This window comes from Anabrus simplex, chromosome 9 (assembly GCF_040414725.1).
Source record: "Anabrus simplex isolate iqAnaSimp1 chromosome 9, ASM4041472v1, whole genome shotgun sequence".
NCBI lineage: Eukaryota > Metazoa > Arthropoda > Insecta > Orthoptera > Tettigoniidae > Anabrus > Anabrus simplex.
Genome location: NC_090273.1, coordinates 15,368,595 through 15,396,235, shown reverse-complemented (window position 1 = coordinate 15,396,235; position 27,641 = coordinate 15,368,595). Strand labels below are relative to the sequence as shown.

The 27,641-nt window shown below is 40.1% G+C and overlaps 1 protein-coding gene across 1 annotated transcript in view; it reads right to left on the bottom strand.

The window, feature by feature from the left end:
* Positions 1-365: 365 nt before the first annotated feature.
* LOC136881250 (histone H2A) overlaps positions 366-27,641 on the bottom strand; it is a 30,385-nt gene continuing 3,109 nt past the window's right edge. Inside the window, exon 3 of the mRNA XM_067154008.2 lies at positions 366-970. Within this exon, the coding sequence (XP_067010109.1) occupies positions 784-970 (187 nt within the window). The 3' untranslated portion in view covers positions 366-783. The remainder of the gene's footprint in view (positions 971-27,641) is intronic.

Genomic DNA, 27,641 nt, shown 5'->3' with positions numbered 1-27,641 from the left:
GGGTACACTGCACCTTCAGGGAAGTTCAGGAATTCAAGGACTCTTCCTGTTATCAAGCAACTTTCACCAACCTGTCTCTGATAGTGAGAGAGCTCTTACCTGTTTTGAAAATCATATTCCATATACAAAGAATGACAAGTAACATTTTCAGGCCTGGGGAAAGTTATCGTATAATGGCAACAGTGAAAAATAATATGTAAATTGTGATTATATTTAATATGACGGGAATCAGGACTTTGAATTTATGGCATGTTAAACGAGAAAATGTCGTAATGAGAAACACACCAATAAACTCTACTGTATTTAGGATGTCCAGCCAATTACTCTTTATATTGGGAAATGCAGAGGTAAATAATATAAAAAAGCAAAGTTTATAATTTTATTTTATAAAAAACTACAGCACAAATTGATAACTAGCATATGGTTTCAGAGATGAACAAATAACATTTTGTGGGAGATTCAATATTCATGCCCGCATCAACACTGGGGACAAGCCACTTACACCCTGAAAATAATTCTAGTTATTTAAATATTAATAATTGCAGCTTTGAAGCCTCGAATTGATCAAAAAAGACAGCCGTAAATTTGAGTACACGACTTGCTGCCACTTGAAACTGTACATGTTAAGTTTATCTGGCTACACCGTTGTCAGATCATTTGTTGTACATTTTAAATTTTAAAGTCTTTTACTCAAATTTACTACTGTAATTTAAGATAATTTAAAATAACACTGGAATTCGACATTTTCTGTAACTGACAGCAACTTTCAAAATGTAACAATATCTAGTATTCCTGAGACAAGGACTTTGATCCCTTTGCAGGTGCAGCAGCCGACTGTCCAGTTTTCTTAGGAAGCAGCACAGCCTGGATATTAGGAAGAACACCACCTTGAGCAATTGTCACCCCAGATAAAAGTTTGTTCAATTCTTCATCATTCCTAATTGCCAACTGAAGGTGACGAGGAATAATCCTGAGAAAAGTAAAATATCACATCACAATCATATGGAACATTTACTTACAATAGTTTGAGGATAAAAACTTGAGAAACAACAGCAAGAAATTTCAATTTATTACAAACAGCAGTAGAAAAAGTAACCTATACCACCTCCCCAGTCAATATAGATAAGATAATACACCACACTTCAGACATGCTAAAGAAAATTCTCTTAAATATATTGGGCAGCAAGTACCTAATCAATAATATTCCAGCCATAAAGACCTAAAATTGCAGTTATATGAAAAATCTTGAGCTGACAACCATGTAAATACATGTCTATCACATTTATTACACAGGCAGTAATATTTTAACTTATCTGGAATTTTGCTTGACATATTTTTCCATATTTCTACATTTGTTGTTGAGTATTAAGTCGTAAGGCTAGTTTGATCCTCAACAACTCTGCCTGCAGCTGTCATAAGAGGGCCTAGAAGTCACTGAAGAAGCATACTACGGAAATGAGGACCAAGGTAGTTTCCCAGTGGCTTCCTTCACTGAACCAGATTGCTGCTGCTACTATACTCCACACTGGTTTACTCCTAAATTGACATTTTGACCGTTTCTGGCTCTGCCTGGTGGTTATGCGCTAAAACGGACATACAACCAATCCCAAGCTGCCATTCATATTGACAACTTTAATATTTACATTCTCCATCTTGCATTTTTCATCAGTAATTTGTGTTTTTCAAAAAAATAGGGAGTCTCCCACTTAAATCGGGGGAGTTGGCACACACATCCCCGTGCATTTAAGACTGTTCTCTAATCCTCCTGCAGGCTAGCCTCGCGAGTTCAATTGCTGCTTCACTGTTAAGATCGCGGACGACAGTATCACCTGCAAAGCCCTTGGCGGTTAATGGTGGTAGCTCTGGAGTTGAGGTTTCCCATATTGACGGGAGAGACTGTCTTCATTTAATTCGTCTACGATATGGTAGACTGGTAAATTATAGAGGGCTGGTGATAATGGAGAGCCTTGCATCATGCCTTTTTATGGGTATGTTCCAATGTTCTGGATAGATTAACCCCAGCTAGTCTGGCTAGTGACAAGACCATTGGGCTAGATTATAGGAAAGTCCCTGAATTTATGTCCATCTACGCACTTTCCACAAAAGAGATTCAATGATAAAAAACATACCTTTATGACGACAGCGGATACAATTTCACCGAGTGGGGTAACCCTGTGGCCACCAATCATGCAACCTCTAGTGGGAAAAATAAGTAATTAGACTTCTTCACAGCTGATCATAGCTGGCCAACAGGAACAAATTCTTTCTTGCTGCTTCGCTTTCAATTCTTCTATACAAGTAAGAATAATTTTGCAGGCAGGATGGTGAGTTTCTAGCAAGCTACTTCAGGTATTGTAAAACAATACTTTTTAATCATTCCAAATTATTCACAACTGCTGCCCACCTCACACTTTACAGATTCTATTTACTTGTGCCTTCATTCTGCAGGGCTTGGTAACAGAATATAATTCTCATCATTGCTGGGAATGAAGTCCACATACCATTTTACGTTGGCCAATAGCAATGCTAGTAGCTATTCAAGCAATGGAGAATGCCATGCGCTGCTCTTTATTAGGTTATTAGGTAAATTTCTGGGGCAGGTCAATGGGTTCCTGGACATCGCATTGAACACATCTCTCCTCTGAAAGGAATTCCACTCAAGATTAGCATAATTTCCATTTTCTTATGTTACAAAACTTGGGGTGAAAGGTGTATATTTTTACACTGAGCTGTTCCATTTAATACATGAAACTAAACTTTCTGTTCCTGGCACAGGCAAACCAAAAGTTTTGTGAATTTTCTTACCATTTGGTAATAACAAAGCTGCAATTCCTGTCCATGCAGCAGCAATTGCAGTCTCACCTCTGCTTCTAATATCTATACTAAACTTGAATAAAAATCTGTTTTCCTGCAGCTTCTTCAAAAAATAAAGTTCGGTGTGGAAACTGCATTTCATATTTTATCAATAACAGCTTTTTATTCTTGAGTTAAATTAATTGTAGGTTTTCACATATCTCTCAGCATTAGGGAGACATGCAGTGTTGCTATACTTTGGCTTGAATGTATAGTATCTGAAATGAACCTATGAATCACCCCCTGAAACTTAAAACAGGAAGGACCTAATCCTGGAATGTGGATATGGTTGGCAGATAAGGATGCAAAGGACATTGTACTAGTATACAGTGAAACCTCGGAATGCGAGTAACTTGGTCTACGAGTGTTTTGCAAGACGAGCAAGCATTTAAAATAAATTGTAACTCGATAAGCGAGTGAGGTTCCGCAATACGAGCGTCACGTGCGCCTATGTTTTCCCCTCCCCTGTGCCGCTGTTGAATGGATGAACGATTTATTTGCTCCTGTACTGAAGAAATAACTTTCAGAAAATAATCTGCCACTCAAGGTCTTGCTGTTATGGACAATACTCCTGCTCATCCTCCTGGCTTTGAGGCCTTGAGGAAGTCTTACTGGAGGAATTCAAGTTTGTTAAGGTTAAGTTGCTTCCTCCCAACACTACTCCAGCCTATGGATCAGCAAGTCGTTTCAAACTTCAAGAAGCTATACACCAAAGCACTACTTCAGTAATGCTTCAAAGTGACCAAAGGAACAAACCTTACCCTCCAAGCGTTTGAGAGAAATCATTTCCCTATCGTGAACTGCCTGAAGATCATCGATAAAGCCTGGGATGAAGCCACCAAGAGAACTCTCACTTCCGCTTGGGGAAAGTTGTGGCCTGACTGTGTTCTTGGACGTGACTGAGGGATTTGTTGGTGACAATGGTCCGTCCATTGTCGATGAAATTGTGTCCTTAGGGAAGACTCCGGGGCTGGAGGTGAATGATGTGGACATTCAAGAGCTGGTGGAAGAACATAGCCAGGAACTGACCACAAACGAACTGATGGACCTGCATCGCGAACAACAGGAGGAGGTTATGTAGATCTCGTCTGTGCAAGAGGAGTCAGTGGAATCTCTCACTTCAACTGAGTCGGGAGAAGTGAAAAATGTGGGAAACGGTGCAAAATGGTGTAGAAAAACACCACCCGAATAAGGCTGTAGCAGTGAGAGCGATGAATCAGTTCAACAATGCAATGTCACATTTTCGTGAAATCCTTAAAAAAAATTTTTTGCTAGTTGCTTTACGTCGCACCGACACGGATAGGTCTTATGGCGACGATGGGACAAGGAAGGGCTAGGAGTTGGAAGGAAGCGGCCGTGGCCTTAATTAAGGTACAGCCCCAGCATTTGCCTGGTGTGAAAATGGGAAACCACGGAAAACCATTTTCAGGGCTGCCGACAGTGGGGTTTGAATCTATCTCCCGAATACTGGACACTGGCCGCACTTAAGCGACTGCAGCTATCGAGCTCGGTGAAATCCTTAAAAAAAGAGGCAAAAGCAATAGTCTTTGAGCAGGTTCCTCGTTAAAGTTGCACGAAAAGAAAACAATTCCAGTGAGCCAACAGATAGCAGTGATTCAGTTTGAGAAATTCGTGCTACACAGTAACTCCTCATGTCATCTCTCGTCTCCCTTACACCAACAGTGATTCTATTGTAAGGAAAAGTTCACTTTAATTTGTTTTACGTTCTATTTTGTTTCAGAAATGGTATGCGAATAAAGATTCGTGTTATGGACGAATCATCCGCGTTTCAGTTTATTCTTATGGGAAAACTTGCTTTGATATACGAGCGCTTTGGATTACAAGCATGTTGCCAAAACGAATTATGCTCGTAATCCAAGGTTCCACATTACTCTCTTATACGGTTCATAAAATCATGATGTAGTATCATACCTCTAAGAACATCATTTATTTGAGGTTGTGGAAAATGAAGGAAACCACTGTGGCCACATGAATTAAAATGTCCATTTACCACTTCTGCAGTGAAATGTCATGCTTGGCAGTGCATACAGACTTAATTTAATAACCTTACCATGAATAATTCAATGGAGGTTTCAATGTAAATAGTTAAGAGCCAATGGACTTCTTTGCCTATTGCAGAAATTATTAACTATCCCTAATTCAAGCTGCAACATCTGCAGTGCTTTGTAAAACAGCATGCCTTCTTGGGCATCGTCCCCTAGGAACAGAACTCGTTTAACATTTAAGGAGAAAAAAAAAAAAAAAAACTGCATGAGCCCTTCAGTACTAAAACTGACAAAATAATTGGCTTTTGTTAGGTAGCAGGATATTGTCAAGGAATAGGTAACCATGAAAAGGAAACCAAGATCATACAGAACAGAAACACAGAATATCCAGTTATCGATGATATGGCCTTCCACCACTGCATCCCAAATTAAACGCAATGGCACTTTGGAATACAACGGCTAACACCCGACGGACTCCCGAGTCTCATTTGGTACGAAGAAGAAAATATGTAACCATACAAATGCGCTCCTGACAAAAAGGAGCCTCCGTGGCTCAACCGGCAGTGCGCCAGCCCCTCACAGCTAGGTTCCGTGGTTCAAATCTGTCACTCCATGTGAGATTTGTACTGGACAAAGTGGAGGCGGGCCAGGCTTTTCGCCAGGTACTCCGGTTTTCCCTGTCATATTTCATTCCAGCAACACACTCCAATATCATTTCACCTGTCATTCATTAATCTTTGCCCCAGAGGAGTGCGACAGGCTTTGGCAGCCAGCACCATTCCTATCCTCGCTGCTAGATGGGGGCTTTGTTCATTCCATTCCTGACCCAGTCGAATGACTGGAAACAGGCTGTGGATTTTCATTTTCACCAATAAAAAAAACTAACAGGATCAAATTAGTTTTCTGTTCGGTGCAGACAAGTGAAGTTAGTGGCATGCACGGAAGGAACCACAAACAAAACCGTCTGATAGAATACCCATTTACAGGTACAATGGCGCTGTGTGTGTAATGAAATTGACACTACACCCCTGTGGCAGTCGAAGAAGCATGGCAATTACATAAAATAAATTTCACTGTAAAGCCCGTATTGTCATATGTATACTTTGAGGTTAAATCAATATTCCACCTTTACAATAAGGTGGAATATTGATTTAACCTCGAAAAGAAGCATGGCAATGAAAGATCAGCAGACACATTCAGACTCATACAGCCATCTACCGGCAAATGCAGTTAAATAGACAGTTCCCAGTACTAACACAGCTACTTCTCCTTAGGATGCCGTATCTCTACAAAGGTTGACAGGACAATTTATCATAACTCGCAAAACAGCAGCTAGAAAGTTTTCAACGGAAGTTTGTTCATACCAGTGGCGCAGGTCTTTAAGCCACATCGTTTTCCTTCAATTTTCCCTTCAATAATGAGTTGGAGAAGTTCATATCGTTCACCTCTCATGAAGTGCCCGATGTACCCAAGCTTTCGTTTCTTAATGGTCGTTAGCTCTTTTTTTAATTAACAAGTTGATTGCAACTAGTTACAATTTTATTTGTGCTATCTTTCTCCTAGAGATATCGATTATTGCTGCTAAGTTTGGGGTGCAGGAGATAAGATTTTTTTATACTGGGGAAAATGCAGTCTAAGTAATGGCTTTGATGAGGATCTAACTCATTTTGGCTACTCTTGGACTTGTGTTTATACACAAATCCGTCGAAATGTAACACCCACAGCATCGTATTTTGCCAATAAATGACTGAGTCAAATAAAGGACTTTTTTGAAATACAGAATATCCTGTGTTTCTCACTTATTAGGAATACGAAGGAAACAAGGAATGGTGTGGCATTCATAATCAGCAAGAAACATCAGAAAATCAACAAAAACACCCTGACCATTGTTCATGTTTAAGCTCCACAGACTGGGTGTAATCAAGAAGAGAAAGACGACTTTCTTCACTAATTACATGGACCATGTCGAACAAGATAATCTTGTTACAAGAGACCAAAATACTCCAGTGGGAACTGTAAGGACAGGGTATGGGCCAGTGGTATGTCCTGATACAGGAATAGGAACCATGTTCTTTGCTTTACGTCCCACCAACTACTTTCACAGTTTCTGGAGGCGCTCATGTGCCAGAGTTGTCCTGCAGGAGTTCTTTTACACAAGTAAAACTACCGACACAAAGCTGAAGTATCTGGGCACCTTCAAATACCACCAGACTGAGCCAGGATTGAACCTGCCTAGTTGGGGTCACAAGGCCGCCTCAACAGTCTGAGCAACTCAGCCCGACAAGGGTGAATGTCATCTTAACTTTCGCATACGAAACAAAAGCAGCCGAGCCATAAGATAAGGTACGACTAGAATGGAGAGCAGAAATCTTTTATTGACTATGCGATTACAAACAAGGAGGCTCGGACATTTATTCGAGATGTGAAAGTGCTGCCAGGAGAAAGTTCAGATAGTGACCAAAAGTTGCTAGTAACCATCTGAGGAAACACAGTAAAAAAGATAAATACCAGACATGAACCCAAGATAAAAGTTTGGGAACTTGAAAATTCAGATAGGAGATCCAAATACCAGATGAAAATTAGAGAAATTGTCCACATAGGAAATGGGAACAGCTGAAGAAAAATTGTTTTGATTGAAGAAAACTGCTGGATAATGCAGTCAATATTGTTGGCAAAACATGTAACAGAGAAATGAAATGAGTAAACTAAGACAATTCCAGAAAGGTGCAGCAAGGAATGAAGATAAATTAGAACAACTCCGTCAGCTGTACAGAGACCTGGGGCCTATTCCACGAACAAACTTTGCAACTTTTCACTTTGCACTTTTCAGTTCAGATTTTGTTCCACCATTGCTTTTCAGATTTAGCTTGCAAAGTGAAAAGTTAGAAATCATTTCACCTTTCAAACCTGTTATGTTCCTCCATTGGTACAGAACTGCAAAGTGCAAAGAAATGTAGTGAAAAGTTTTCATAAATCTTGCAAAGAGATGATTCCCTTGTCATATGTTAATTAACAAGTATGTACATTAGTTTCTCAGCGTAGAATTTGGTTTAGTGACATAAACACGTTACGTGAGCTTTTGTTACTATCAAGTGAGGACAGTGATGAAGAATCCAATAATAGAACGTACAAAGACAGGATTAATTTTCATAACCTCACTTCGGCGTAATATCGCGAGTGATTTCGTATTATCCCAACAGAGGCTGACTATATTCTTGAAATGATCAGTCATTTATTGAAACAGTAAATTCCTTTCCGAAAAAGAACAAATTCTTATGTTTACATTTTTTAGTAAATGTCGCCCACCTGTACTGTGTAACAGCAATGCATGGGACATCAAAATCAATTATTTGCAGAACTGTTACCAAAGTCATAGATGTTATAGTAAATGTAATATTTCCTAACAGTGCGTTGGCCTGATAATCCACTTAATATAGCGACGGGATTTCTAATGAATGGTGAATGTCTTTCTGTGTGTATATGTGTTGACGGTACTCTCGTTAACATTGATGTGTGTCATCATTTGAGAGGTTATCTTTACAGTTGTCAAAAAAGGATGTCACGTTTCTCCTTGACAACTTCCAGCACAGCCAGCTTCTTATAATAACCTTTCTTTCCCATGATAAAAACTTTAATGGTACAATTATACCGCCAAGTTCGCCGCGAAAAGTAAAGCATTAAAATCATAGAGTATTAGGCCTATACAGTTTGCTCACGGAATAAACTCGATCGGATCACTCATTCGCAAAGACTTTTCACTTTGCGAAGAAATTGAAAAGTACAGCCTAGTTCATGGTGGAACAGAAAGACTTTGCAAGAATTGAAAAGTGAAAAGTACAAAGTTCGTTCGTGGAACAGGCCCCTGAAGCTTAAAGCGAAAGAATCATTTCTAATGAGAAAGAAAACCTGGACTGAATTTGCAAAGACACTAGAAGAGGACAGTAAGAACAAACTATTATATCAAGTGGTGAGAAGCAAGAAAAAAAACTATGCAGGAATAAAGGCCCTGGAGAAAAAAAGATGGAAATCACTTGGCATGAGAGAGGTAACAGGAGACAGCATGGAAAATTATTTAACGGTGAAATTTTAAATATCAAACAGGAGACCATGGCAAAATACAATCAAAAATATGGAGCCTCCTATAGCATGGATGGAAGTGGAAAGTGCCCTAAAGAATGAGGAAAGCCAAGGGAACAGGCATATGCCGACATGATCAAAGCTGCTGGAGTGCAAGGATTGCAGTGGTTTTTGAAGAATCCTAAACACCATTTGGAAAGAAGAAAACCTACCCGAAGACTGGAATAAAGGAATCATCGGTCATTGCCCCTCTAAGAAAGAAGACGCACTGAAAACCAGCAGCTACAGGGGCCTCGCTATTCTATCACAGGGACTCAAAATAATGGACCAAATCAAAGAAGAGATTCGTAACCATAATGGAACCACGCTTGAAAAGGAGCGGTATGGTTTTAGAAGGAATAGGGCAACCACAGATCTCAAGGTAACTGGAATAAAAGGTAGGCTACTCCGGCGGTTGAAGCTTCCATTGGCTGGAGCGCTATAACGTCGCGCGATATGAACAATAGCGAGTAAGGTACACAGTCGCAGTATAGCAAGCCTGTGAGTTCTCGTGTCTGTGAAACATCTCAATCTTTCATCAAATAATAGTCTGGTTTAGTCCAATTCGATAAGTAACGGCACTTCCAATAGATTTAAAAACTGAAAATGCGTTAAATTTCGTCACACGCTGAGCAGGTAGAACATCAACTATCAAATACACGACATATAATACGATAAGAAATAAAATATTGCTATGCAACTCAAAATAATTTATTTCTTGATGAAGTAAATATTTATATCAAATGGCATAGGAAAATAGACATCATATCAACATCTTTATGGAATTATATTAAATTATTAAAACGTGCATGTCAGGAAACTTAATTACTTGATGAACCAGCCCAAAGCTTAGCCTTCTTATCGGCATATTTTCTTAGTGCTAGCTCCTTACTCTTTGCATTAAAATGCCATATCGTAATAAATGTCCTGGTCCTTATGTAGAGACCAATTATTTTGTCATGGAATACTGGAAATTTTGACTTAATAATAGAAATAAGAGTTTTCATTACATTTTTTGCATCTGGATACAGTCTTAACGTGGAACACACCAAATGAAATTTTGAACTGGGCTATGTTTTTTAACCACTCATGACTGGGATGAGTGAGGCCCCCCTTTTGAAATAACCGAGATCAGTAACAGGTCTCTTCTCACACGACATTTTTGTCTCTTCGTATTTACTGTATATCAGATCACGGATACTGTATTATTTTACGAGCTTCGAAATATATTAAAAAATATAAGTTATTAGCACATAATGTTATTGGATTTTACGTCCCACTATGTCCCTTCACCACCTGACTGAGACAGGATCGAACCTGCCAAGTTGGGTTAAGAAGGCCAGCGCTCTAACATCTGAGTTGCTACTCAGTCCGGCTATTAGCACATAACAATAATTACAGAAAACATGATTTTCATTCAGTTATTTATATCTGACACCTCTTTACCACACAAGCTGTAATAATAGAGTATTCGAGAGTTTATTACAAAGTGTTTCAACAACCAAGCATTGCTGACGAGGGAGTATTGTTATGCCATCACAGTAGGAAACTAACTGGCTATGATGGTTGTTGTCGTTATTGTCTTTATAATATGCAAAATAATAAGTGTTGCTTGTGTTACGTCTCACTAACAACATTTACGGTTTTCTGAGACCCAAGGTGCCGTAATTTTGTCCCACGGGAGTTCTTTTACGTGCCGACAATTTACATACTATGTTGACTGCATTTTAATCAGTACAGTGGTTCTACTTCAAATAATAACAACACGAACACGTCACGTAGTGAACCACTATAAAATTATTTTGTATCTGTGATCCGATATACAGTAAATACGTAGAAAAAGACAAAAATGTTGGTCGGTCACTTGCTTTCTTGGCTTACACTGCGCGAACCATCAACGATAGACCCCAAGTGTAAGCGCACGAATTGTAGAGCATAGAAAACTCTACACAAAAAAAAAAGTCCGCGATGGCACATACCTATTTCCAACTGGCTGCCCTCTAGAAGCGATTTTATAACTCCTTAAAATTAAATACTTCGATATTATCGAGTTCCTCATCAAAATAAATGGTTTGACCTCCTCCAGTATTTTATAAGGATTACATTAACCTTGTCAGGACATTATTTGCACGAATGGTTCAGAAGTTATGACCATTTTAGACTGTAGTGGTAATCCGTACAATAACGTTCATCCATACAACCATAAAACACACTCAAAATCCGTACATTTTATGGAAAAACCGGAATACTTGGCAGGTATGGCCTTGAGAATAAATCTATACCACGTGCTTTAACTAACAAACTCAATACTGTACGAACATTGCCAGAGTTGACCAAATAGGGAATGGATATTTGGAATGGTTTGAGACTACGCAAGGTTTACAAGGCAGCGCGCTATTACCACTTTCTAGATTAGGTAGTGTCCACGTTGTGAGCAAGATTGCATTAAATTGTAAAGTGCTTAAACGTAACCCTAGAAACGTGACTGAGAAGTCACCGAACGTCTTTTCTGATATGAAGACTGGGTTAGGGAATTTTCATTGTAATGGCAGGCTCGCTTGCCTACCAGTCACAATCAGGTTGGGGAGTTTTCATTATAATTGCACTCCTCTTCACCTACCTTTTTACATTCTCAGAAAGACATGGCAGTTTTCTCAACTGAAATGAACATAGGACATTACAATGTCGGTAGGAACGGCGTGATTAAAAGCAATACTTTGATATGAAATACTTGATCAAATGAAAACCATGCTTTTTCTCATTTTTAACAAACAGTAGGTACTATGCTGCCGAACTTACAGGAAATTCCAGAGCTGGAATGACCAAGCCGCAGACAGCCATGATCCGTGAACACGTCCTCTTTTTTCGGCGGGAAGGAAGGGGGTAGTGGCGAGTCCCAGGGTAAAAACTATGCCCTTTTACTAAGCTTCCCAGGAGTACCCAATGAGTCAGAAAATCTCATTTCATTACACTGGCGGCAGAAAATCTATCTGACTGAGGCAAATTTTTCCAAGTCAGAGGAGAAAACCCCTCTTCACTGCTAATTTGGAATAAGATGAATGTAGAATTTATAAAAAGGAGGAAGAAGCTTTTCTTAAGAAACTGCTCTTTTCAGGGTTGAATTGTGAATTATTTAGTGAATTGTGGTGCCATAATTTAGAATAGGCCTAAATTGTAATTCTAGACCAGGTACTACTACTACTACTACTACTACTACTACTACTACTGAGCCTCTGCCAAATGTACACACTGCTCATTCAAAATAACGCGTCAAGAGTCGAATAGCTGGAATACTATGATGAACCAGTGTGTTACGTACCAGCAGTAGCAGAAAAGGTATGAACCAAAGGAACGGCATGCTAAAGAAGAAAGTTTTCCAACTCCGCAGCTATTTCCCGCCAATATTCAGTCAGGCTGTTATACTTGGCACGCAGCAGTAAGACCATTTATTGGAGTTGAATGGCAGCATAAGAGACAAAGATCACCACAACAATGGTCAATGTAATGTTATTACTTAACATTATGCGCTTTCGGTATCGTAGGCCTTTACATTTAGTTTTTTTCCGACTCTGTAATACCACTCTTATTATAGTCGGTACGGTAAAACTGAATAAAACATAAATGATAGGAAATTGTATTCTCTATAACTTTAGTTATGTAGTGCGTTTGGATAGGACCAATAACATAGGTAGGCCTACTTAGAAATTACATTTTAGGCACCTACCCCTGAACTACCATTTCATCCAAGGTCAATAAAATTGTTTATAGCTTAGACTGTAGTTTCTCATTCCACAACTCTATATACCAATTTTCATTAAATTCTGTTCACCCATTTGCTCGTGCCTCGGCGTTGATATGGACCTGGCAACAAAAATAGAAATTCACGAATCTCTGTGCTATCATAGCCGGTACGGTAAAAATGTGTAAGACAAAGGACAGGAAATTTAATTCTATATAACTTTAGTTATGTAGTATTTACTGATAGGACCACTAATATAAATATTTGAGAGTGAAATTTTAGGCCTTCCCCTAAACTATCATTTCACTCAGCGTGATTAAAATGATTTAGCCTAGACTGTAAATCATTTCACTCAACGGGATTAAAATGATTTATAGCCTAGATTGTAGTGGCTCATCTCCCGATTTTACATACCGATTTTCAGTAAATTCTCTTCAGCCGTTTTCTTGTGATGCGTGTACATACATAGGTACAGACAGAAATTATGGAAAAGTAAGAAATGCATTTCCTAATTAATGAACGTAAGTTTTCGTGGCTCATTGTATTAACACAAAGAAGTAAATGAACCGGATTAAAGCCACTATATATATATTTATTAACAATAAAGCCAAGCTTTCTGCCAAATTACATTGGCCTTCATCAGGGCATGCGAAATTTTGCCTCAGACAGTGAGCAAAGAAATTATCTGAAGGAACATGGAAGTCATGCCCGTACCATCCACGGCCTACCCCTCCCAAAAAGCAGCTCTCCTTCGAACGTTATATACTAGGGTGAATAATGTTGCAGACGATGATAACCGCTCGAGTGCAATGAGAGAACTGACAACATCCATGAAGAAAAACTGCTATACATCTGGAGACATAACACGAGCTGTGAAGATCAAGGAGCCTAACTTGAATAGCACCAACCAAGACTACAGCAAAAAGAAAAAAGTATTCCTTCCTTACGTGGCAGGTATAACTGACAGAATAGGGCGCATTCTTAAGAAGTACAATATAATTCCAGTTTTCACCGCAGACCGGAAGTTCAAATCCCTGTTTCGACCAGTCAAAGAGAAGCCACGTCTTGAAACACCGGGCGTATATGAAATTCCATGTAGTTGTGGTTGTTCATATGTTGGCATGACAAAAAGGCTTGTTAGCACCAGGGTGAAAAAGCACATCAGATCAGTAAAGAATGTCGCTCTTTCATCCTCCACGGAGAACGCTATAAGCCGGTCTGCCATAGCAAAACATTTCTACAGTACAGACCATGAAAACCTCTTTGACCAGGCGAAGGTCATCGCGCCTGTAAAAGACTTCTATGCTCGTCTTGTGAGGGAAGCCATAGAGAGAGAGCTGCGCCCAAATAACATCAACAGGGAAGACGGCTTCAAGTTATCAAATACATGGAGACCTGTACTGCAGAAATACATGCATAACACCACCATGGCACAGCGGGATGCACTCAAACTGTCGACAGAGGGCGGTGCATCAGTAACTTCCCTCCCAGCCACCACAGCACAGCGCCACGATCCTTGTGTCCAGTTAGTAGGGTAGGCCATGGATGGTACGGGCATGACTTCCATGTTCTTTCAGATAATTTCTTTGCTCACTGTCGGAGGCAAAACTTCACATGCCCTGATGAAGGCCAATGTAATTTGGCAAAGCTTGGCTTTATTATTAATAAATATATACATAGTTCATTTACTTCCTGGTGTTAAATGCATTTCCTTGTTACTGTGGACATGACCAAAACAGAAATACCATTATTTTCAAATTCTGAGCAATGTACAGACAAAACTCTTATTTTATATATATATATATATATATATTGTAATGGAAGAAATGTGTTAAAAGAGGCTCAACAACTGAGTTTACAGCCCTTGCGTTTGCACATGTGGTGATATGGGGTGGTAGCGAGGCTGAAGTACAACAGAAGCTGAATGACTGGAATGCTACATTCAAGGAATCTGGTCTCAAGATAACCAAATTCAAAACAGCAGTGTTGCCTGTTAGAAGACTGAACATCCGTATTATCACTCTAGCTGGATCAGAGTTGGAACAAATCCATCAGTTCCGTTATCTTAACAGTGTAGTACCAACAAATATCAGATCATCTGCAGAAATCGCTAGTAGAGTATAGAATGGAGCAGTTTTTTCATCTTGTGAGAAAACTTCTTTGGGATAAGCAAGTTCCATAAAGATAAAATTAATACTCTACAGGAGCTTCTTTGTACCAGTTACCAGTCTAGAAACCTGCATACAAATCAACAGAAATATGAGCAAACTACATGCAGTGGAAATTAAGTTCTTAAGAACTATGATTCAAAAAACGAGGAGAGACAAAATAAACGATGATGTACGCCATCTTGTCCAAGTGAAAAAACCCTTAGCGAGATCTGTGTTGAAGCCAAGCCGAAATGGTTTGGTCATCCCAAAATAATGGAACCAGAATCAGCTAGAGTGTGGTCTGAGAAGACAAAAGATCAAGAGATCGGCCAAGGAAAAGATGGATCAATGAGATTAGAAATGATCTAGCTGGACAAGGTCTGGATTTGCAGCAGGTTACGGAAGAAGACATCTAAATGGACAGAAGCAAATGGGGAGCGTTCATTCACTGCACTCGGGAAACTGGAGCTCTTTCAAGATGATGCTTACTAGAACCAACATGAAGAAACAATTTACATTCTGGTGATAACTGATAACGATGATGCTTGTTGTTTAAAGGGGCCCCAACATCGAAGGTCATCAGCCCCTAGTGGTACGAGATGGACGACATGAGATAAGTAAAAAATTTAAAATGTATCCACTGACTAGAGTTTAAAAGAAATGGTGATGAAAAATGATTATGAGATTAAAACAATCAGTGGATCTAATTCGCAATGCCTTATTTTCTAACAAAAAGATAGAAAATAGAGGTGATAATGGAATAAGGCACTGCCAGGACAATCAGATATATAAACATACTAGCAAGATACCCGTGCTTCGCTACGGTATTATACTGAAATTTATAATTGAATGCTTATTGTTTTAGATATATAATCCGCTGAAATTCGCGATATAACTCGTTTTCTGCGAGAATCCACCAAAATTCCCGATCCGACTCGTTTTCTATTAGATTACGGCACGTTTCCTCCCATTTTTTCAATCTTCCTTTCCAGCAATCGATTTCGTACTTCCGGGGCTAGGCTCAGGTATTCCTCCCTGTCAGTTGGATCCGTAAATCTTTGCCATCTTTTCCTATAATCATTTTTAATATGGATAAAATCCTTCAGGAGATCCGGCGTGGTGTCTTATTGGGTGCCTTGGCGGCACTGAACCCGCGGCCGGACTGCATTCTTAGTCATTACCCGTCCAGGAGCCGTTTCCAGCGCGGTCCGCACATTTGACGACGGTCTGGAACATTATTATTATTACTATTATATGTTGCTGGAATGGCTGATGACAGGGAAAACCGGAGTATCCGGAGAAAAACCTGTCCCGCCCCCGTTTTGTCCAGCACGAATGAAACATGGAGTGACCGGGATTTGAACCACGGAACCCAGCTGTGAGAGGCCGGCGCGCTGCCACCTGAGCAACAAAGGATCCCTATAAGTACATTAAGAACAGTAAAATCAATTGGTCTCGCCTCCTTCTACACCCCATCGCCGTTACGTTTATTTACCGCCAACAACCCCCCCCCCAAATAAAATTAAAAGAAGGCTTGTTTCTTTATGTTTAAAGGAGATTCCAAACACCAATGTTCACATCTATTACCTTCAGTTTTGAGATATAAGTATCCCCATAAAAATAATTTTCTTTCTTCACTTCATTTCACACTACACCCCCCCCCCCCAAGTGAATTTTACCGCAAAAAATACTTGTTTTTTTAATAGTAAACGATCTAAATACCAGTTATCACGACTAACTCCTTCAGTTTTTGATTTATGTGTCCTCATGAAAGGAATTCAACTCCTTTACACTCTCGCTCTCCAAGATGTTCCCCCCCAAAACGCGTTTTCCTTTGTTTTGAAGGAGATCCAAATACGAATTTTTACGTCTGTAACAACTTTAGTTTTTATTAGATGTATGTATTCTCATACAATTAAGTCAATTTTTCAATTCTTTCACCCCCCCCCCCTTCATTGGATTTTCCGAGTACACGCGTTTCTTTACTTTTAAAGCAGATTGCAAATATCAAATTTCACGTCTAAGTCTGTAACATCTTCATTTTTGAGATATCAGTAGCCTAATTAAAAGAACTCAACACCATTCAGTCTCTTTTACCCCCCCTCCTCCCAAGGGGTATTTCCGAAAACTAAAAATACACGTTTCTTTATGTTTAATAGAGATCAAAAATACCATTTTTCACTTCTGTAACATGTTAAGTTTTTTTAGATATACTGTAAAAATTCTCATTTTAAAATTTCACCCCGTTTTAGTTCCCCTTAAGTGGAGTTTCCAAAAACAAATCACCTTTGTTTCTTTACATTTACAGGAGATTCCAAACACCCACGTTTTACGCCTGTAACATTTTACGTTTCCAAGATATTCTGTAGATATCGTCTTTCAAAAAATTCACCCCAATTTGTCACTCCTGTTTAACCGCCATTAATTTGATTTTCCAAAAACCTAAAAAATATGTGTTTCTTTATTTGTAAAGGAGATCCCCTATACAAATTTTCAGTTCTGTAATATCTTTCGTTTCTGAGATATATGTATCCTCATTAAAGGCATTCAACCCATTTTTCCCCCTTTTACACCCCTCCTATTTGGATTTACAGGAAACAAAAAAATGTGTTCCTTTATTTTTAAAGGAGATTCTAACTACCAATTTTTACATCTGTAAATTTTAAAGTTTTAAGATGTAGACACACTCATTTTAAAAAATTAACCCCCCCCTTTCATCCCCAATATTTGGATTTTCCAAAAACGAAAAAATACGTGTTTCTTTACTTTTAAATAGATCCCAAATACCAATTTTTAGATCTGTAATATCTTCAGGTTCTGAAATATAAGTAGACTCATTAAAGGCACTCAACCCATTATTCACCCTTTTACACCCTTCCTATTGGGATTTTCCGAAAACAAAAGAATACATCTTTCTTTATTTTTAAAGGAGAATCTAAATACCAATTGTTACATATGAAAACTTTCAAAGTTTTGAGATGTAGATACACTCATTTTAAAAAATTCACCCCCCCCCCTTTTTCACCCTCCAATTAATTGGATTTTCCAAAAACAAAAAATATGTGTTTCTTTATTTTTAAAGGAGATCCCAAATTCCAATTTTCAGGTCTGTAATATCTTCAGCTTCTGAGATATAAGTATCCTCATTAAAGGCAATTAATCCCTTTTTCACCCTTTTTCATCCCTCCTATTGGGATATTCCGAAAACAAAAAAAAATTTGTGTTTCCTCATTTTTAAAGAAGATTCTAAATACCAATTTTTACATCTGCAAACTGTAAAAGTTTGGAGATATAGATTCACTCATTTTAAAAATTCACCCCCTTTTCACCCTCCATTAATTGGATTTTCCAAAAACAAAAAAATACGTATTTCTTTATTTTAAAAAGAGATCAAAAGTACCAATTTTCAGGTCTGTAATATCTTCAGTTTCTGAGATATAAGTACCAGTATCCTGATTAAAGGCATTCAACCAATTTTTCCCCATTTTCACCCTTTTTCACCCCTCCTATTGGGATTTTCTGAAAAGAAAAAAATACGTGTTTCCTTATTTTTAAAGAAGATTCTAAATACCAATTTTTACATCTGTAAACTTTTAAAGTTTTGAGATATAGAAACACTCATTTTAAAATTTCATCCCCCCTTTTCACCCCCTTAGCGAAGGAATATCCAAAAATCCTCTCTTAGCGAGCACCTACATCTTAATATCAATATAGCCCCAAAATTTCATTTCTTTATGTCCAGTAGTTTTGGCTCGGCGATGATGAATCAGTCAGTCAGTCAGTCAAAGTTATTTTATATATATAGATTATTCAAGTTAAGAGTTAAAATAAATTAAAATACGCAACACAAACTAAAATAGAGCCAATGGGATAAAAGCCCAGTCGACAAAAAATACACTAAGGCAAGAACAACATTACACACGAGAAAAAAGACCACTATCCCTCATAAAACGAACGACGAGGTCTGCGGACAGCGTGTCATCGTGCAGGATGAGGGAGATTGTACGCGGGAGTTTTAGACTACGGTGCAGACCAACCAGGTCCACGCACTCCATAAGGATGTGTACCACGGTTAAGATGAGCGCCGCAAGTACACACCGGAGGGGGGTTCTCCTTTCAATAAATGGGAGTGCGTTAGTATACTGGGGCCGATCCAAGGACGATATAATACCACTGCTTCCTCCGAGAAGCCCGAAGGGAAGTCCTCCATATCTTCGTTGTACCTTTTATCGCTTCGAGCTTATTTGGACTCCATCTCCCAATGGGACATAACCAGATGTCTCAGCTGAGAGCAAATATCACTTGCTGGAACCTAGTTAAGGCAATGGGGACAGTGTTACTGCCTCCTTGGCAGCCTTATCTACTAATTTGTTTCCCTCTACACCAGGGCCTCTCAAACGCCCAAAATCTCACGCGTGCACAGCGAGGCGCAAGAGCTCCGTGCACGGTGCCGCTCAGCATGACTCGGATCAACGCTTCGTCTCTGGGCTACTCGGCTCTACTCAGCCCGGATTTGGAGCGCTACGGCGCAAGTGGGGCAGAGGGAGACAGACGGAGTGAGCGAGACAGGCGTGAGGAAAGAGAGAGTAAGCGCTATTGCTCCAAATCGAGGAGTGGGGGGTCTGCACTCTGGTCAACCAAGCCAAGTCGTCTTTTGCACAGTGCATGGACCCTGAGAGGCCCTGCTCTACACCAATGTGGCTTGGGAGCCACAGAAACGCGATTCTGGTGCCGGCATCCAAACACCCGGCCAGCAGGTTCTGGATCCGCTGCACCCGAGGGTGCCAAGGGAAACTGGTATTAATAGACTGTAGGCAAGGAGCTCAAAGAGTGAGTACACAGAAGAAAGTGTGGAGTGCGTACCGCAGAGCTTCACAGATAGCATAGAGCTCTGCGGTGTACACACTACAGGTTTCAGGGAGAGCAAAAAGAAGTATGTTCTCGAACCATCCGTGTAAGCGATGACTGCAGCTGGATGCCGGCCAACAGCGGACAGAAGGAGCCTCCGATAAATCGAAGGACCCGTGTTTTCCTTCGGGCCAGTGTGCATATCCAGGATTATTTCAGGACGCCGTACTACCCACTGAGGTACCCCACCTGGTTGTCTGACAAGGCAAGGAACCGAAGGTACGTGAAACAATCTGTGACTGCTATCCAATGGAAACAAGAGAGGTCCACCTATTCAATACCATATAATGTTATAAGAAAAATGATAACATTTTATTATACTCGATACCTGTTTCGATGCTGGTGTGCATCATCATCATCATCATCATCAACCAGCATCGAAACCGGTACCGAGTATAATAAAATGTTATAATTTTTTCTTATAACATTATATGATACTGAATAGGTGGACCTCTCTTGTTTCCATTAGATTCTCGGTTCAATATGGAATAAACATGAAGTTTTAAAACTTGACTGCTATCCAAGCGTATTCCAACAGGCCGCGTTGCTCGAGGACAAGCAGTGTACAGCCGACAGTGTCCATTGTTGAATATGCAAGGATAGCTTGGGTGAAGTGGCATCTGTCGCAAATTTCCAGCCTACGACAAAAGGAGCTTATGGCGCCTCAGGTGTAAAGGTGGCACACCAGATTCAGCGAGCAGGCTAGCTAAGGTGCTTGTGCGAAAAGCTCCCGTCGCCAACCTAACCCCGCTCTGGTGGATGCTGTTCAGTATCACAAGAACGCTTGGCCGTGCTGAGCCATATGCTGCAATGCCGTAGTCTAATCTGGATAAAATATGTGCCCGATATAATCGTAGGAGCACCGTGCGATCCGCTCCCCAATTAGTGCTGCTAAGAAAATTCAAGAGATTAAGCCTCTTGCTGCATTGCACTTTTAGCTGCTGCACGTGTGGCTCCCACAATAATTTACTATCGAAAAGGAGCCCAAGAAATCGGTAAATGTCAACTACAGGAATAGCGACATTTCCTAAATAAAGTTCAGGAGGAGGGTGAGGAGAACGTTGGCGACAAAAGTGGGCAAGAGGGGTCTTTGTGGTGGAAAACCGAAAGCCATGTTCGAAGGTCCACTGCTCCACTCTCCTAATAGCTAGCTGTAATTGTCTAATTGTCACTCTGCAAATGCCATATTACGTGAGTTATAGTGCAGAGCAAAATCGTCCACATATAGCGACGGTATTACTGCTGAACCAGCAGCAGCAACAACAATACCGTTTATGGCAATCGCGAACAGAGCGACACTAAGAACCGATCCCTGTGGGACTCCATTTTCCTGAACGTGGTATTGCGAATATGTTCTCCCTACTCGGACACTGAACAAACACAAGGACAAAAACATACCGGCAAGTGACCTAGGAATCTCCACTGATGCACGACTGAAATGATACCATATCACCATGTGGTGTCATAGGCCTTTTTTAAGTCAAAGAAAACAGCTACCAAATGCTGTTTGCGGAGAAACGCATCCTGGATAGAGCTCTCCAGGCATACCAAAGGGTCAGTGGTCGAGCGAGCGGCTCGAAAACCACACTGGTACTCTGACAAGAGTCCTTGTTTCTCAAGACACCACACAGGTCTGCAATTTACCATCCTCTCAAATAGCTTACACAGGCAGTTAAGAAAAATCAGTCTGTAACTTCCTGCATACCTAGGATTTTTGTCAGGCTTGAAGACAGGAATGACTATGCCCTCTCGCCACTGAGACGGAAAATCACCCTCAATCCAGATTTGGTTAAACACATGAAGGAGATACAGTAGACTATCCTCACTGAGGTGTTTCAACATCTGGTTATGGATATTGTCTGGTCCAGGAGACGTGCCCTTGCAAAGCGCTAAGGAGTTCCCACTCTGTAAAGGGCACGTTGTAGTCCTCTGGAGCTTCAGTGGCAAAACTAAGATGACGACGTTCTGCCTCCCGCTTCAGAGCGTGGAAATCACGATGGTAATTCCTGGAGCCAGATACATCCACGAAATGACTAGCTAGATGGTTAGTAATCGAGAGTGGTTCAGTGACAACACTACCTGCAAAGGAAATTCCCGGTACAGAAGATGATCCTTGGATACCCGAAATACATCCAAGTTGAGTCCACACTAGAGATGATTATGTGACATCATAGATGACAGCTCTCCCACGAAATTTTCTTACTTTGGCGAATAAGAACTCCATAGCGTGGAGTTTTTTAAAATGTTACCAAATTGAACACAGTAGGCTGCCTACGATAACTTTTTATGAGCACAACGCCGTTCTTTGATAGCCGCTGCAATTTTATTCCACCAAGGACTCCTCAGCAGCAGCAAGAATAACTTCGGTGATGTAAGTTATTTCCTTGCCGACGGTCAGGTTGGTATCGTCATTAAAGACAGCTAGTGATGTGTACTTTGACCTATCAGCATGTTTAAGAAGCCATCGAGGAGCCTCAACGGATTTTTATTTCAACAAAGTAGGGATGATGGGAAAATTAAAATCGCCCAACAAGAGGAAGGGAGGTGGAAGCTGATCTATAAGATCACAGTGACTTATGTTAAGAGGCTGGCCTGGTGGAAAATAAACTTTACACACTGTTGCTATGACAGGCAGCGGTACCCGCACCGCAACTGCTTCCAGTGGGGTCCTTAGAGGAAACTCTTCGCTACAGGTATCAGAACGAACAAAAATACCCATGCCACCAGACGCCCGGTGGGCATAATATCGTTCTGTCGAGTATAGTCTGAAATTTCTCAAGGCCGTACGATGATCTGGTCTGAAGTTCGTCTCCTGAATAGACAATACTCTCCACGAACTCGCTAATGACCTGACATAGCTCAGCAAGATGACCGTCATAACTGTTACAAATCCACTGTACAGCACCATAGTGTGGACTATAAAAGGAGTATTTTATGAGCGACAAGATGCTCGTGAACCTAAGCACTACCAACATCTACATCTGTAGATGTAGATGAAAGCGCGACGTCCATCCCGTCACCGACACACGGCCGGGATGACTCTCAGAACTTCATGTTGCATGCTCGTCTTAGCCCCAAAAGGCAATACCACAAACGTGGTTTACAAAGAGTTTCTGCGGTGGATGAAACAATTTTTAGTGAGATTTTATGCTTTAGGGAATTTCAGACAATGTCTTAGTACAGTACCGAGGAACGATTACTTTTATCAAATTACGAAATCCACGCAAGATGCAGTGGGTAACTGCTAGAGAATAATAAAATTCACCGCAGATCGTACAGCACATAAAATTAGCGTCTTTCCCATCACCGTCAACTGCAGGCTTGAATACCAACCAAATACGACTTTTAGGTTTAGTTTCCGGTTCAGAAGTCTTGTATTGTGCGGTTTTTAGTCCGTTTGTTTCTTCTTTTTTTTTTTACTTCACGTTTTTTTTGCCACGGTTTCTTTTCTTTTGGAACTACAGTCCACATTCGTTTCCGATAACAGGATAGACGGAGAAGTCAAATTGAAAACCACAGCGAACTTGATCGTCTCCACTCGACCATAATGCAACGTACTCAGCTGACACGCAATACGCTGTACACATTGAAGCAGTCAGCTCATAGAACTACCACAGCGCTATCCTCGGCTCACCGTGTACGAATGACAGCGCTGGCCCCGACCGGCCCGTGCGATGACGTCACGGGCTTCGTATGTTCGAGCATTCCAAAGCCCATTGCAATCTATTGCCGAAGCAGCTCATGGGCTGGGCCAGTCTGCAGGACTCTGGTCTGGGGCTTGCGGACGGTTAGGACCTGGACAAGACCACTGGTCTGGAGTGGTTCTTGCCGTGCCAACGGTTAGGATAGGACCTAGACAAGACCAGTGATATATGGACAAGCAAAGGGGTCTGGGGGCGTAAGCCCCCAAGTGAAAAGCCGCGAAGTGGCCCTAGGCCTCTAGTTTCGTGTGGAAACACTATTGGTCTGGACTGGTTCTTGCCGTACGGATGTTAGGACAAGACCTGGACGGTCTTGCCCAGATCCTATCCTAACTTCCTCTTGCGCTTTTATTGTGCTGGGGTTGGTAACAGATTATGATTAACATTATTGACAGGAACTAGATCACATGCCACTTTACATTGACCAATAGGAATGAAAGTAGCTACTTCAGAAATGAAAATGGTGTGGAATATTCTTCATTAGATACGGTAATAAACGTGAATATACTTCTTTGGGCAGGATGGTGGGTTCATGGACATCGCAATAAACACATCTCTTCCCCGAGATGCACTCCCAGGAAGATTTCATTAATTTCCACTTAAAACATTAGAAAAATGTTGTCGACCGGGCTGGAGTAATGAGTAATACCTCCGAATGTGTGTTCTATGTACGACTCCAATGACAGTGAATGAATTAAAATGATAACACTAACCCTATGTGGAGGGATGTATTCAGTATTGCGTGTTATTATAGTGGTTTTTAAAGGGATTTATAGCATATAAATGGATATATAAAGACGACCACAAAAACCCATCCCTCGAGCTAGAGGAATGAAATAAACATAGGACCCTCTGAACAGAAGGCCAGTATACTCACCAATCGAGGAGATTGACTAGTTCACGCGAGTGATATAGGCTATTAACATAGACAATTTACCAACATAACTCATGGAACTTAGCAATATTGTGAAACTGTCACTGCCAATAATCTGCTATTTCCAGGTGGAATCTGTATGACTGAGTCAAGAGTCTAGCAATGGTAAACGATACATTTTAAGTAACATTACTTCAGCCCGTGAACCAACAGTTGTACAGACTCTTAATGACTGTTGTTTGTTTCCTCACTCGCGGCCTACTCGGAAACGATGTTCTCCAGCAGTGGTCAGTGCTGCCAACCTCTGTACTTAGGAACTATGCTTCGATAGCTGGTGGTGGTGATTAGTTACACAACTGTTACACGGACAAGATTCTTGCCATGCGGACGATTAGGATAGGATCTGGTGAAGACCATTGGTCTGGACAGTTAGAAGCCGCGAAGCGGCCCTAGGCATGTTACATTTACTTTTGAACACACATCTCTTACCTGACACGCTCTCAAAGTAAGATTGCAGTAATTTCCACTTACTTGTAACATTGGAAATATGTTACCTCATGGGCAGAACTAATACCATTGGCTGAAAAATTCTGTGCAAAGTTGTGTTGTCTTGAGTTTCTCCTCTTGTGTTAAAACACAGGGCAATGGTATTTCTGTTCTGTATGGAAACAGGTAGCCCTCTTATTGGAAACATGCACATATAGGTTAGGACACAATTCTACCCAGAGGTAGTTTGGCTGCGGACTGTCTTTTATAAAAATAGTTCGTTCGTGAAATTGCGTTAGTATACAAAATAAAAGGGACAAGAAGACATGGAGGAAGACCGATCATCTTTCTGGAGTATGATGGTATTCATTTTTAGACTATATCATTTTACCAGGGCCGTTACAAGAGATTTGATAGAATTGTGTCCTAACCTATATGAGCATGTTTCCAATAAGAGGGCTAGCAGTTTCCATACAGAACAGAAATACCATTGCCCTGTGTTTTAACACAAGAGGAGAAACTCAAGACAACACAACTTTGCACAGAATTTTTCAGCCGATGGTATTAGTTCTGCCCATGAGGTAACATATTTCCAAAGGGTAAAAGTTCAGCCTTACTCACGCAAGTTTATAACATAGTAATCATGGCTGACAGTGGGCGAACGGACACTGCCATTGGTTGAAGGCTAGTCCAATGAAATGTCGTTCCCATAATTCAATACAGGCAGAAATTATTACCAACTTACGTGATGAAAAGACCTAAGAGTGAGGCAATGTAAAAGAATGACCATATGAAACAAATAAGATTAACAATATCTGGCTATCTTGAAACATGGCAGTGACATTTTATATGGCAAATCTTCAGGCGATGGCACAGTCCATTCGTGCCACCGCCAGCCACGATTATATAAGAACATGTTGAAATAGTTGAGATGTTTCGATGCAGTAATTACGATTCTAAACACTACAAACCATACAAAGAAAGTTTTTTCTAGCACTGGCATGCCAAACACATTCCCGACCCCCTTGTACTTATTACATGTAATAAATATCATTTTTGGTCCGTATTGATGATATTTGATTGAAATAATAACATTGTTATTTATTAGACCACCTAATCAATACAAATCGTCTTGGATGATTTACATAAATTTGTTAGCTAATAGTGGTACATGTTTCGCCTTCCCTGAAGGCATCATCAGCCATAGTCTTAACCTTAAATTAAAAATAAGCGTCTAAATAACATGTAGTAATGAAATGAATTTTAAAATCTTGAAGAGATTTGAAGTAAAATAACATTAAAGACGAAAGTCAGATGCATATTGTGAAGTTGTAGAACACGTTGAGAATATGAAGTTGGTGAATAGAAGTTGAAGAACAGTTTCAAATAGGATCACTATGGACCATCTCAAAATTTGAGGTGATGTTCAAATGTTGTAAATTGCGAGTTTGTGGATATTCTAGTTGAAAAGCATATAAAAGTGGAATCATTTGACGGTGACAAAGATAGCTTGTAACATTATGAGTTAGAAGTATTTGCAACAGTAGACTTCTACTGTAGAAGTCTGGCGGTTATAATTAGACAATGACGAAAAATCGTATATAATCAAAGTAAAGAAGAGAGAATAAAAGTCAAAGTTAGTTGAGAGATCCGAAGTTAATCAGAAGTCTACTGTTGCAAATACTTCTAACTCATAATGTTACAAGCTATCTTTGTCACCATCAAATGATTCTACTTTTATATGCTTTTTCAACTAGAATATCCACAAACTCACAATTTACAACATTTGAACATCACCTTAAATTTTGAGATGGTCCATAGTGATCCTATTTGAAACTGTTCTTCAACTTCTATTCACCAACTTCATATCCTCAACGTGTTCTACAACTTCACAATATGCGTCTGACTTTTGTCTTTTATCTTCAAGATCATGATTAACTTCGGATCTCTCAACTAACTTTGACTTTTATTCTCTCTTCTTTACTTTGATTATATACGATTTTTCGCCATTGTCTAATTATAACCGCCAGACTATCAACTTTACTTTTATTTTCTAGTATGTCTAAGGCCTTATCGATATTCCCTCTAGATAGGCATGAGGTTATTGCGTTTTTATCTAGTGACTGTTCCAGTAATGCTATGTTGATGTGCCGTGGGGCCCATTGTTGCTTAATGTTAATGATTTCCAGGTCATCTATTTTGAAACTAGTATGTATTGGAATGTGCTTTCTGATCGGTAACCAAATGTGTTTCTGTTGTAGTATGTGAAATTCGTTACCTCTGAAGAATATTAAGTCTATGACACTCGAGCCATTGTGACCTATGTACGTTGGGTGTTGTTCTTGGTTGACCAGAGAAAATCCTTCTTCTTCAAGGGTTTCGAAAACAGTTAGAGCCTTACGGTCGGGTTTGTCCAGACGGCAGTTAAAGTCCCCTGTTAGTAGTATTGGTAAGTTATTACTCACTTTTTCTAAAGCATGTAAAATGGTTTCTATCACAACTTCTGCAGAAACGTTGGGTCTTATGTATATTCCGATTACAGCAAAGTGTCTAAAAGTGACGATCACGGTGTCTAATTCTGTGTATTCACTAACTATTTGACCCATAGACGGCTTGTAGAAACAGGATACTCCTCCTGACGGTCTGCCTTGATGTCCTATCGTTGCCAGTGAATGAACCGAGTAGTATCCCTTGATGCTGATTGGTTCCAGGAGGAAAGTTTCAGTTAGGATTATTAAATCTTGAACTAATATGGATATCTCAGGAGTGCGCGTAAGTGACTTGAGGCCTTCGACGTTCCATAGGAGG